At 39.2% G+C, this 13,413-nt stretch overlaps 2 protein-coding genes across 8 annotated transcripts; both read right to left on the bottom strand.

Annotated features, from left to right (window-relative positions):
- On the bottom strand, positions 493–3,931 carry LOC8066077 (MADS-box transcription factor 26). The gene is made up of 7 exons (XM_002443699.2): positions 3,276–3,931; positions 3,105–3,180; positions 2,498–2,559; positions 1,258–1,360; positions 1,141–1,182; positions 1,011–1,052; positions 493–849 (listed from the first exon to the last, which is right to left on the bottom strand). The coding sequence occupies exons 1-7, from the start codon at positions 3,455–3,457 to the stop codon at positions 688–690; spliced, it is 669 nt and encodes a 222-aa protein (XP_002443744.1). The 5' UTR covers positions 3,458–3,931; the 3' UTR covers positions 493–687.
- On the bottom strand, positions 9,030–13,108 carry LOC110437012. Of its 7 annotated transcripts, none has more exons than XR_002455016.1 (5): positions 12,496–13,108; positions 11,644–11,705; positions 11,271–11,309; positions 9,669–9,851; positions 9,030–9,223 (listed from the first exon to the last, which is right to left on the bottom strand). XR_002455016.1 is itself a non-coding variant. In XM_021464975.1 (5 exons), the coding sequence occupies exons 1-4, from the start codon at positions 12,763–12,765 to the stop codon at positions 9,684–9,686; spliced, it is 534 nt and encodes a 177-aa protein (XP_021320650.1). In that variant the 5' UTR covers positions 12,766–13,093; the 3' UTR covers positions 9,030–9,305; positions 9,669–9,683. The 7 variants fall into 7 exon arrangements, 5 of the variants coding, with proteins under 5 accessions (XP_021320650.1, XP_021320649.1, XP_021320648.1 ...); XR_002455015.1 differs by having other exon boundaries at positions 9,030–9,305; positions 12,496–13,105; XM_021464975.1 differs by having other exon boundaries at positions 9,030–9,305; positions 9,669–9,846; positions 12,496–13,093.

Genomic DNA, 13,413 nt, shown 5'->3' with positions numbered 1-13,413 from the left:
AGGAGGCAAACTTGAATGCTATATTTTTGCCTGATGATAAGAATATCATGTTTATGTTGCAAGGATTGCTGTATCTGTTTCGTATATAAGGCTATGTATGCATTGTCATCGTTCCTTGGGTATATGTGTACTTAACTACGCTGATGTTGTCTTGTTTACTGACAAGTTTAGAATGTTCATTCCACCTCTGCTATAATTGTAGCTATTGTTGTATCAAGTTAGGTGCTAAAAGTAAAAGAACATAAAATTAAAATGGGGTGGATGGAACATAGATATTCTGATGACTCACCTGATAGTGCAAGCATGGTTTCTAATGCCTATGTTTTTTCTTTATATGTATCACTTTGCTCACCTTGATCTGTGTAAGCTGAAATTATGTATCCATAGTTTTTAACCGATTAATTGCCCTAGTACTGGTAGACACAATGATTAGAAATGAACACAAACATAGATATATTTCAATTGATAAGGAAGAAATAGCACAACATGAGAACTCCTCGGTAGTAGTTCTTTATTATGGAAAGTAAAAAGCACCACAATACAATACCAGGGCACTCCTGAAGGGCTATGGTTTATACGACAAGGTACACCAAAGTAGCAGAACAAACCATTACACAAACATTATTAATTGTATTACACACTAGTAATCATAATCAACAGAATGAGCCCTCCAGGGTGTTATTACAGTTAGAAGGAATAGCCCATCTCTGAGCCCCTACAGTTAGAATATCCACTCAGTATAGTCAGTGGGTTAGTGATCTCTTCTATCAGTGGGACTGTACTAAAATGCCCATTCTGTTGATCCGCTACCACCATGCCTACATCAAGCAAACTACTCTGTTCTACTATCTGCATACAACATCAAATTCGTACCATAAGTTGCTTATCATGATATGGAACAAAACTGAAGTTTATTGCCTAGAGTGAACTGACAATCTGTCAGTTGCTTATCATGATATTATGGAATAAAACCTGAAGTTTATAGCTCAGAGTGAACTGACAATCCGTACCTTTTCCCGGAGAATTTCGTTAGCAGCTTTCAACATGCCTTCCTGCATATACGGAGATACTTTTTGTAAGTTATGGATGCTAAAAACTTTGGGTCTTTATAGAGTTGATGAGTACAAGTTTTTGACATGCCTTGCTTTTTAGTGCTTGTATCTCTTGAATCATTATCTGCATCTGTTAGGCACGATATAATTTTAGCAATGTCTGAAATCGTTTTTTTTTTTAAAAAAAAATTGTTTGCTGAATTACCTTTGCAGAGCGGATGTTGTACATCCATATCTCCAAGTACCTCTCAAGGGCATTCAGTTCGTCAACATTCATGTGTTCATTTGCCCTGTTCCCGTAGATGTACCTACCAAAATGCTTCCTTTTTGTCAGGATTAATGGCAAACTTGGAACGTTTCTCATTTTCTTTTCTTTTTAATAGATTAACAGAATAAGTCTTATTTTGAGAGGGCGGATCAGGTTTTCTTGCAAACAGTTCAGGCCATGTTTGGACGCAAAGTATTTTTGGAGCCTTGGGAAAAAAATACCATGGTTTTGTGGAACACTTTGGTTTTTGAGTGACATGATGTGTTTAGATGCAGCTAAGTTTATGATTTTGAATACCATGGTATTGCCTAAATTGTAGTCCTTTGGGAGTTTTAAAGACTCCACTCTCGATCTTTTTTCCTAAACAATGGGTTATTCACATCGATGGCTCTAAAACTGTGCTACCTCCATTTCGAATTATAAATCATTCTAAGAATCTTGAAGAGTTACAGCATCTCAAATTTAACCAAAAGTATAGTACAAAGATTTATGAAATTAAATAGATATATAATGAAAATATAATTACTAGAGAGTGTAATGGTACTAAGTTGGCCATTATCTTATCATATTAATCTAGTCAAACTTGAGATGTTTTCTCTAAGATTCTTAGAATGACTTATAATTTGGGATGAAGTAAGTAGTTTATTAATACCACAACATCCAAATAAGGCCTCAGTGTTGCTTAAGACCAATAATTCTTGGGTTTTGGAGTTTCTGTCTATTATAGAAATGTTTTGTGTTGTTTGTTTGAGTTGGTACTTGAGGCCTTGTTTAGATCCAAAAACTTTTCAAGATTCTCCATCACATTGAATTTTTACGGCATATACATGGAGTATTAAATATAGATAAAAAGAAACTAATTGCACCGTTAGGTTGAAAATTGTGAGAGGAATCTTTTGAGCCTAGGACAATAATTGCCAAATACAAATGAAAGTGCTATAGTAGCCAACTTCAAAAAGTTTTCACTTTTCAGGTGTAACTAAACAAGGCCTGGGTATGGGCAAAAGCATGGAGCCTGCTGAACCTATGTTATAGCTCTAATTTGTAAGCAAAGATAAATGTTTTCGTTCGAGTTTGTTCGCATTTGCTGGTTAATGGACAGTGGGATTCTGAAGCAAACTGACTTGTAGTAGGCAATTTCTACAAACCGTAAGGCAGAGCTGTGAGAACAATTTACCTGAGTCCTTTCTGGAGCAGATTGATTTCCTGTTGCAGCACCATGGTTTCTTGTTTTGGATCCTGGGTAGCAGACATGGCCAAAGCTTCTAGCAATCAGGGAGAATAGAGGAAAAGGCAGAGAGGTGTATATAGACTGCAGCGAGATGGCTGCTTGTAGTTTTACACTGTACGTGCTCATATCTAATCTATCTATGCAATATATAGGTGCTGTGGATGGCATGAGCATAGCAAACATTTTTGGAAAATCCAGCCACAAGCAGTCCAATAACATCTAAAATCATATAGTACCGTGGTCTATTTACTAGAAGCTCATGCCTTTTGCTAGGGATATTAAAATCTACACAGTCGACTGTTATAGAAAGTGAAAAATGAAAACAAATATTAATGCATATATTCAAAGTAGCAAAGAATGCATGAATGAGCACATGTTGCTCAATTGGGAGAGGGAGCATATATTCTGGTGTTAGTCATGAATGTTCCAGTGATGTAATTGGCAACTGGCAAGCAAAAAGATAGCAGGACGACACAAGAACCAGCACATGATGCCTTGCCGGCCGCCAAGTTGTTTGGAGGGAGGGGAGGGCACTATAGCTACTGCTACTGACCATTCTGTTGTCGCCGGAGCCGTCGGCAGCTTCTCCGCTGGCAGTCTTGTACCTGTCGATCAGCTCTTCCATGGTCCTGCAGTCGATCGGATCATCACCACCTCGTCATCGACCAGCAGCAGCAGAGACGTACGGCGGCCAAGCAAGAACATCGACGGCGACAAGACATACCCGGTGGTGGCGAGGTCGTAGAGCTTGCCGTGCGCGGAGAAGATGATGATGCCGATGTGGGCGTCGCAGAGGACGGAGAGCTCCCGTGCCTTCTTGAGCAGCCCCGCGCGGCGCTTGCAGAAGGTCACCTGCCGGTGCACCGGGTTCTCGATGCGCCGCAGCTGCACTTTGCCCCGCGCCATGGATGCCGAGAGATGGATTGCTGCCTGGTCGCTTGCCTTGGTTGTTACCTAGCAGTAGCAGCAGCAGCAGCAGCAGCAACAGTAGGTTAATTGTCGTCTTGCTCGATCCCTGCACACAACCTCCCACTAGTTTGGACTAGCTTCGAGGTTGGCGAGGGTGCCCTTGTGCTATCTTCTCTCCCTCCTTGTTGCTCCTCCTCGATCTCTGTCTTCTTGCTCAGTCACCACAGGCCCTGCCGGTGCATATATACTACTTCCTTGCCAGCCAGCAGCTCTGCAGCTAGCTAGCATACAGTCTTGCTAGCTAGTCTCATGGAATGATGGAAGAAGAATAATCAAATCCCATACGCATCTCTTGCTTTACACCTGTTGCCATTTAACGTTTTGTTTGGCTCACATCAGAGCACCCATGTCTGAAAAATTCTCCTTTTCAAAAGAAAAATGACTGAAAAATTTTCATGTCTTCGCTAGCTGTGTTTCACAGCCGCCATGCTATGCTGCTGCTGCTGTTGTTTCTGTGCACGTGTGGCGCGGACAGGTGGATGCATGGGCATGGCTTCCCTCTTAATGAAACACGCGTCAACGGACGTGTTTGTGGGGAAAAAAAAAGATGCATGGGCATGGCTGAATTTGTTGGAGTCAACTAGAGGCAGAGAATATATATATACACAGATAGTTGAAGTCAAGATGCGTGGCAACGCTTGCAGATGATGATTGGCAGTGGCAGTAGCTAGTACTGGTCCCCTACCCTCCTGCTGGAATTTTTGCTTCAAATGAATGGACTTCGAATTTTGTATGTCGATTTGCTCTGAGGTTTCTGGTTCCTGGTGATGGTGATAACCAAGCCAATTGATCATGTACATGCAATCAGAGTCAGTGATGCATTTTTCTTTGAGTATATGACAAGTGTGCTAGCTAGAATTATTATATTCTTGTAACAACCTCTAAGAATTTAATATATTTTAAGAATACTTACTAGAATTATATTCTTTTACAACCTCTCTCTAAAGCAAAATTCTTTTACAAGAATAGAATTTTAGGATGCTTGCTAGGATGGTGAAGAAGTTGGTTACAATTTTTTTTAAAAAAAATTGCTAAATCCTCCAGCCAGACACTTCTCTTTTGCATTTTATTTGGTCTACCTCTACAAAACACAAGGAGGCCGGCCAGCTTTCTCCGAATTCCGCTGGCCCTTTTGCGGCACTAGGGTTTTGGTGGCTAATCCTGCTATGAATTCCTCCTCGCTTCACTTTACGACTATATGTCTCTTGTTAGAAAGATGGCTAGCTTTGCTAGGGTTCATCGAAAACCTGATGCCCAACAATTTGGTGTCACGTCAACAACCCCTCCTTTCACTCTCTTTTGCTGGATGGAGCATCTCTTCCCCAACAATTTGCAGTGCCCAGCCCAGAGGATTCCCTGGCCAATTTGCATTTTTAAAACCATGCCCTCTTCTTAGTGCTCTCTCACACAGAATTTGCATCACCAACACCTATGCACAAAAATTTTCTCTGCTTGGCCCACTGAAAAAATGGCTCTACTGCATTCATGCTACTCATTGGATTGGAGAACCAGAACCAGAGAGAGTGAACCCAAGAATATATATGCAATTAATGCCAGATTGGCAGCCATCTTTTTTTTAGGACTGAAAACTATCATTGTGAGAGAGAGTGTGTCATGTTCGTGAAAACGATGTTTCCTCGTCTAAAATACATCCTGACATGAACATAAAGAAGAATACATATGTTATGCTAATCTGCAATTTGCAGCCAGGTAAGATAAATGACAAGTGTTTCTAGAAAGGCATCTTTGTTCGGTGTTTAGCAGATTTAAGGAGATGTGGATGAATCTGGAGCTCAATTGTGGGCGTTTTCATGAGCCAACTTGGGAAGCACACAGTCTCCCTAAGATGAATCAGAGATCACGAAAGGCGGTTCTGAATTTGATGCAGTTTTTAGCTTCAGGTTACACATAAGGCTGTGCTCTCCCTTTTCCATTTTTATAAGTTATATAACAACAGTTAATGTTAGAGTGTATGGAAACTAATCCTACCCTACCATAATTGATCTGATATGTAGATACTAAAGAGTGATTTTCAAAAACATATATTGCGACATGAATAAAGTAGTTTATTTGAGCCTTGCTAAGGTACACCCATTACCTTTTTTTTTTGTTACCTTTGTAGGAGGTAAAATCTCAAATAGATCTCAACCCTTGATTTTTTTTAAATGCATGTAATAATTAAGTAATTATTAATTACTAAAATATATAGAAAAATAAAAAGAAAAGGCAACAACTAAATCAACGGTAAAATCTTGTTTGTTGCCATATATGGATGTACCGACACAGCATGCAACGGCGGCATATACTCTTGTACGCGTGCACTTGTACGCCAACACCACAATACGAAATTATCAGTGCCGGCCCTAAGGGGAGGGGACGAGGTGCGACGGCCGAGGGCCCTCGCGGGATAGGGGCCCAAACCTAATAAGTATATAATACAACATATTCTTTAGCTATAGTTTTTGTTTATTAGTATATATATATATATATATATATATATATATATATATATATATATATATATATATATATATATATATATCATGAGCCAAAAGGAGTCAAGTCACCAATACTCATACACGAGCTGCCACACATAGCGTTCACGAGTCATAATTTCTAGACTTTTGGTGACACGGCGAGACCGCGAGGAGAGACGCAGCAGCATCAGCGACACATTCACCAGTTCACCACGCGATCACGAGCTGTAGTGAATAATACAAAAATCTTTGCGCCCGAGTTCTAGCCTTTCAAAATCCAAACGATAGCGGCGACCAGCTGGTAGGGCTCGACGAGGACTACGACATGTGATCTTGGTCATTTCCTTCTACCCTTTTATTTTTTTGTGATTTGTGAATCTTAGTTCTGTTCATGTCTCAATTGCCTAGGCACTAGTTTTTTTCTTGTTCAATTTTTGTCTAGTACTTTATACTCATATAGTTATATTTTTCTTGTAGTTTAGGTTAGGTGTTAGAATTTTAGAAGGTACGGAAGAAATATTTGTCAGGGACTGTGAAAAGAAAATGAAAAAGACAAGAAAAGCGGTTTGTATATTTGTCAGGGACTGTGAAAAGAAAATAAAAAAGACAAGAAAAACAGTTTGTCTATATATGATTGGATTTGCTTTCTCTTTAAAAAAATAACTTATATTATTATAAAATTTTATAGTTTAGGGGTCGTCGCAATGTATTGGCCAGAGGGCCCTCAAAATTGTAGGACCGGCAGAAATTATATCTGGTGGTATAGATGAATCTAATAAATCAATATAAAAGGTTATGTTCCGATGACTAACAGTTGAACTTATTGTTCAAAAAAAACATACATTTGCAAAATTCTAAAAATACTAATGTTAGGATTATAAATATAAATAAATAAATAAATAATTTAAATACCAACACGTTCAAGGCAGCTGGTACGGTGTTCACGTTCAAGACTGCTCTAGTTACCAACACGTTGATGATCCAACTTTTAGGTAAATAATTAAAGCACACCTCTAATTTTGTCACAATTAGACAAAAATACAACTCATGTGTACAGCTAACATTGACATAAAATACATTACATGTGGGAGCGATCCATACAAGGCTTTGTTTGGATATTGTCGGATTCACTTCAATCCATGTGTGTTGGTGTGGATTTGGGTGGAATTTAGTTTAAATTCCACTCCAATCCACCTCAACACATTTGGATTGATGTGAATCTGACTACATCCAAACAAGGCCCAAATGCATGCCTCAAACTGTTACATGCATGTTAGATCTAATTGATAGATTTTTTACTTAAAATTTTACATGCTTTCCTATTTCTTAAAATAAATAAAATTATTTATCCTATTACTTCTTAGGAGGTAATATGTGATTATTGCCATCTAGATCGACGGTCCACAGTTATTTGGTAGTACCGTAGCAAAATCTAGTTTATTTTCGAAAGTAAAGGCAGCTAAAGTAGTTCTTAATTATATACTAATCTAGACTTCTCAGAAAAATAGATCTACAACTGGCTCTAAAATTAAACTGACAAGTGTTTGAACAGTATCTTTAGATTTAATTAGCTGCTGCCTGTTGGGTGAGGAGATATTGATGACCCTGGGAATTCATTGGTTGGGTTTCATGAGCTTTGTAGAAGCCTATACTATCTAAAATGAGTCATCAGGAATCAGTAAAAGGTATCATTGAATTAGCTGCAGGTTTCAGTTTCTACAGGTGTGTACAAAAGCCTAATAAACTTTCTACATTTTCATTTACATCAGTGGTATATATTAAACTGATCTGATGTGTAGAGACTCGAGAGTCCCTCAAAACTAACCAAAGTAGAAGCAGAAAGAGATCACAAAAACTAGTATATAATCCAGATGTCGTCCAGATTCATCACTGAAATATGCTGCAGCCTGGAGAGGGTGCCACGTGGTGGCACTGGAGGAGTGGAGACATCTCCTTGTGGGATGCTTCATAGTAGTAGATGCTATATAGCTAGTGCTTTGGGCATAAAGCATGAACTGATTCCAATTGGCTTTTGCTAATGGAAGGCAAAGCAACCCAAAGGGAGAATGAGTGAGTGCTCATTGGACGCTCTTAAAAGAAACATTGTTGTCATCTCCATGCATGTTTGGCCTGTGACATTTGAGACCTTTTTTATGCTAGCTGTTTTTCAATACCCTCTATCCATCAGCATAGCATGTTCCTTTTGCAGTGAAAGATTTAAGATAGATGGCCCTAGCTAGCCAAGGATATGTTATTGTGCTAGCCTCTTCTTCTCCATAGTCCTTGGCATTATTCAGTGGCTATTGCAAGTTAATTTAACAGTTTCTTTTAATTTATTTGTTAAAATATTTAGCACCAAACGTCCAATCTATAGCTCAACTAATATGGTTCAAAACACATATATAACTAGAGTCACCAAGAAGAAGATTGTTTGGAGGAATATATTTCAATGATATTAAACTTGAAGTAAAGCGCATTTTGTCACAGATACGCGAGGTGGCCAAGATTGTAAAGCTGTCAACCTAATGATAGATCTTGCCTTTATATTTAGTAACGGTCTCTCTCTCTCTCTCAAAAAAAAAAAAACAAGCTCAGCCAGGGAATATAACATTAGCGAGAAGCATGGTACTAAAACTGAGTGCCAGGTACTTTATTGCTTCAAAAAAAATCATTGAACACTGCCAGGTACTAAAATCAGTCTTATTATACACGAAGCTGCTGCCACAGAGAATCAAGAGTGAACACCAGACCTTGTGGGAAAAAGGGGGAAAAAAAGAATGAACACCAGCCAATCATATTAGGTAACATCGTCAGATTAAAGCAGGCTTTCAAATCTATAGCATATATCCTCAAAGTAAAGTTCATGGTTTCATGGCAACAGAATGCTGTTATATATATATATATATATATATATATATATATATATATATATATATATATATATATATATATACATACTAGGTAGTGTGCCCGTGCGTTGCTACGGGACAATTAAATTTTTATACTAAAAACACACGGATCGCACGACAAGATAATAATGTTATGAAATTAAATACTGATGTTAAAGTGACATTTAATTAAAAATCATCGTGAAATCACAGTTACAGAGAGCACAACATCGTTGGCTTACAAATATGATGGAGGCAGTCAAGACATGGATGCGGAAGACGAGCCACGATGAGCAGCAATAGTAGCGAAATTCTGACCAGGACGATCATGAATTCACCTGATGAAACATATATAAAAAAGAAATCAAACGAGAATAGAGCGGGCATCTATGGATCGTGAATGTCTGGAGTGACTCCGAGCTGCATACAGGGCAGGAGAAAGAAAAAGAATGGCGTGAGGTCTCGCATCAACCCAAATGAAATCACATAGCAGAAAACTGATCTTTCGGCATTTGAATGAGCGGATAAGATGGGGAAGGGGAGCCCACTGCATAGCCCCCGCCTACCCTCTTGGCGTTTGAATGAGCAGATAAGATGTAGAACTTTGCAAGATGTATTTTTTTTCTCTCACCTAGATCATCGATGTCAAGCGCAACAGCATCTCAGTGCATAGCCCCTACCTACCCTCTAGCCTTTCATTCTAAATTTCTAAGTAATAACAGAGCCCAAGAAGCTACACAAGCATCATAGAAAGCATATGAAGAAAAAGAAAAGAAAAGGCACCTAAGCTCGAAGGCCTTAAGGGTCGTGGTGGTCGCACAGTGACAGCAGGTCCACCATGGGGATACCATCGTCCTCCGTTGCAGCAGCTACAGTCTCGGCCTCCACCACAAGCGCCAGATAGACAACCAGATAGGGACGGGAGGTGACGGTGCTCGCGGATGGCATCCCATGCATGGATCTGTGCTAAATAAAATTATCAACAAGGTCAGTCTAACAAAAGATCAAGTTAGATCATCTAATGCCATAAGCTTGCCATAGATTAGTGATTAAAATTCCTAAAATGATGGAACTAAAACTCTCACATGTGAGCATATGCCCATTTAGTAGAAGCATACATTTTAAAGAACAAGAAACGACCATAGGAAATCCAAACATGATGATTAGCTTGCAGAACAATTGATGCCAGCAATGTTGAATGCAGACTGAATTTAATTTACTTTGGATGGAAGAACAATGCCATGTCTGAATACTGAAATTTAGTTCTGCTTACATAGAAGCTTAATTGTAGCAGCCAGAAGTGTCTTTTATTGGAACTCAAATAATGGGACATGAGAAGAAAAAACCATATTTAATTTATAGCATATTTGGCCTTCAAGTTCTAGCAGTTCAAGCATAGTAGATTATGTAAGGAATTGAGATACCATATTTCATTCCATCTATCATACAAAGCTATCAGCCATGAAAAAAACAGCTCTGAGTTACCTTTGTTACGAATGCAGAGCAGGATCTGCTGACAAATGCAATGGCACAAATGGTTGTTCATGTTTTTCCAATAAACAAAAATCTAATTTTAAATGCACAAGCAGTGTCTAAAGTCCAATTACTGGACCTCATCAAACTTGTCTACTGCGTAGTGGATTCAGAAACAGAGCACACATAGCTGGTCTTTTCAAAATAAGTAAATCTACAAGAGATGCAGTGAAAAAAAAGAGAAATGAACTGAGTTGATGGCCAATGCAATATGAAATTCAAAGAGATTGAAAATTCTAAAAAACTTTGCTACTATAAAGTTTAATCACCATAAACTTACTATTAGTAGAGAATATAACATCCATGTAAAGTTGTAAACTAATAAATTTAATTTAATCACCATAATAGTAGAGTTGTTTGGGAAGGTTAATTTACAGAGCTATCTCAAATGTTCGTAAACAGGAATGAGAAAAGTGCAGTTTACTGAAAATGGAGAAAATTACTTGAATAAAACAATAGGGAGGGATTAGCTAATTCAAGTATTCAACGCATAGCCATGTACAGGTCCCATCATGTGAGCAAAGCAGTTATTGAATACACTAAACAAAAATGTGATAACTCAATTTTTGAGTATGCTGTCGTCTAAATAAGATTATGCACAGCCATGCAACACTCTGACAAAAGAAACTTAAAACAGAGGAATCCTACATATATGAAGCTGTGATTACTAAACGATGAGGTACACTTATACATTCAATAAGGTCACACACACATTCAATTAGTAGGAATAATCAACGAAAAAGCATCAAGATTAAAAGAGCTAAGCCTATCACTGATCATCGTTGAGCTTTCCATAGGACCGATCATATATCAAGAACTTGAAAAACGCTTATATTATCAAACAATACGCACCTGCACAAGCTTGAGAGATTTGTAATTCTAAAGAGTAGTCTGCACATATAAAGAATTGAAGAATTCATTAACCGAATATTATCAAGGACTTGCTACTTTGCATATAAACAAGACAAGTGAGGAAAATACTTCAACATTCCATACTGTCTAAATATTGTTGGCATAAGTGAATTATGCAGACATAAATGGAGAAAACCCTCAGGTTCATGAATTGTTCTGCCAGAAGGTTTAAGTTTGCACATATAATATATGGCTGATGACATTAATTTTGAGATAGCTCAAATAGAAAATAGGGCACCAAGCGAGAGATATTATTGGCCACCAAAGAGATATATTTGATATGGGAATCCATCTTATGATGATATATACTTACATCAACCTTGGTAGCTCCATCCAAAATGTTTCCATGCCCTCCCTCTGTTGAATTGTGATTGCCTAATATGCCAAAATAAAAGGAAAAAAAACATATTCTTTGACATGTATTCACAACCAAAATCCCTATCCTAAATAAAGAAGCACTTCTACGAGCCGCTATTTAATGTTGATTTATCATGTGTTGTTAATTTTTACAGCACATTTCCAATTAGGCTTGGAGAGTACCCTTGCAACACAACTAAAATAAAATGAAGCACTTTTATGACAGAAAAAAATGCTAACCGGCAAGTGCTACCTTAAAACTGGTATCAAAATCCCTCCCCTAAAAAAGAAGCACTTCTACAAAATAATATTAAATGTTGTTTTACTTATTCCAATTTTACAACACATTTTCAATCAGGTAGTATCCATGAAACACAACTAAAATAGAATGAAGCTCAGAAAAAAATGCTAACCAGCAACTGCTCGCCCCTCCAAAAGCGAACAAAGTTATGCACATATGCAGACACAGTCTAAATTACTACTCCACAACACAAATTTATATAAAAGTGTCCGCATAGAAGGAAATATAAAAAAACAATGTAAATTTCTGACAGAAATCTATGTCTTCCAAAATAACATCGGTACTGACTCCGTTCTCCGATATCTTGTAATCAGAAACGAACAAAGACAAAAGCACATATATTAGCCTGAAGTGCATCTTTGTGACCAACGTTGTGTTGAGCACTCAAATTAATTATGAAACCATGGTTTTAAAAAATTATCAAAAATGATTGGAACCGCATACAACCAAGATTGATCGTGAATCCTACATGAAGCAGCCGACGAGGCTCGAGCAGTGCGTGCATACCTGGATGGGTGCGGGAGCTGGCACTGTGGTGGCCATGGCAGCAAGGGCCGCCCACTCGGCGTTGCAGTCGACCATTGCCACATCGGAGTCCACGAGGGCAATGGCTGGTGACTGCGGCACGAGGGTGAGGACGAGGATTCGCAAGGGTGGCGTGAGGGCAAGGGCAATGGCTGGCGACGGTGCGAGAACGAATCGATCGGGGCGCGGCCGCTCCAGGGACAGACAGTGCGAGCGCAGACGCTTGTGGCCGCGGTCGCGACGGTCGTCCATGGCCGCGGTCTCGGCGGTCGTCCAGGGAGGGGATCGGGTCGCGGCTGCTCCAGGGCCCGACGGTGCGAGCGCGGACGCTCGTGGCCGCGGTCATCTAGGGAGGTGGCGGCGGTCCCGAAGGTCGTCCACGGAGGGGATCAGGGCGCGAGATCGCTCTCGTGCAGGGAGGGGATCGGGACGCGGCCGCTCTCGTCCAGGAAGGGGATCGGGCGCGGGGATCGATCACGGCGCTCACGCGGACGCAATAGGAAAGGGGGAGGGGATTGCTCTCGCCCAGGCTCATGGCGTGGGGAGGCAGGCTGACGAAACCAAAGCCGCACCAAAAAAAAATGTCCCAGTTTTAGTCTTTTTAGTAGTATAAGTACTAGGTAGCGTGCCCGTGCGTTGCTACGGGATAGTTAAACTTTTATACTAAAATACATTGGATTGCATGATTAGATAATAATATTATGAAAACACATTGGATCGCACGATTAGATAATAATATTATGAAATTAAATACCGATGTTAAAGTAACATTTAATTCAGAAAGGTAAATCCATAAAATGATCCGTCACAAAGAGCATGGCGTCGCAGACTTACAAACTCTAATGTATAAATCTTTCTATAATATAGCTAAATATATTACATCGACAGAAAGATATCTCC

Source organism: Sorghum bicolor, chromosome 7 (genome assembly GCF_000003195.3).
Source record: "Sorghum bicolor cultivar BTx623 chromosome 7, Sorghum_bicolor_NCBIv3, whole genome shotgun sequence".
In the NCBI taxonomy this organism is placed as follows: Eukaryota; Viridiplantae; Streptophyta; class Magnoliopsida; order Poales; family Poaceae; genus Sorghum; species Sorghum bicolor.
Note: the sequence above shows the minus strand (reverse complement) of the source record. Positions and strands in the feature narration are given on the sequence as shown.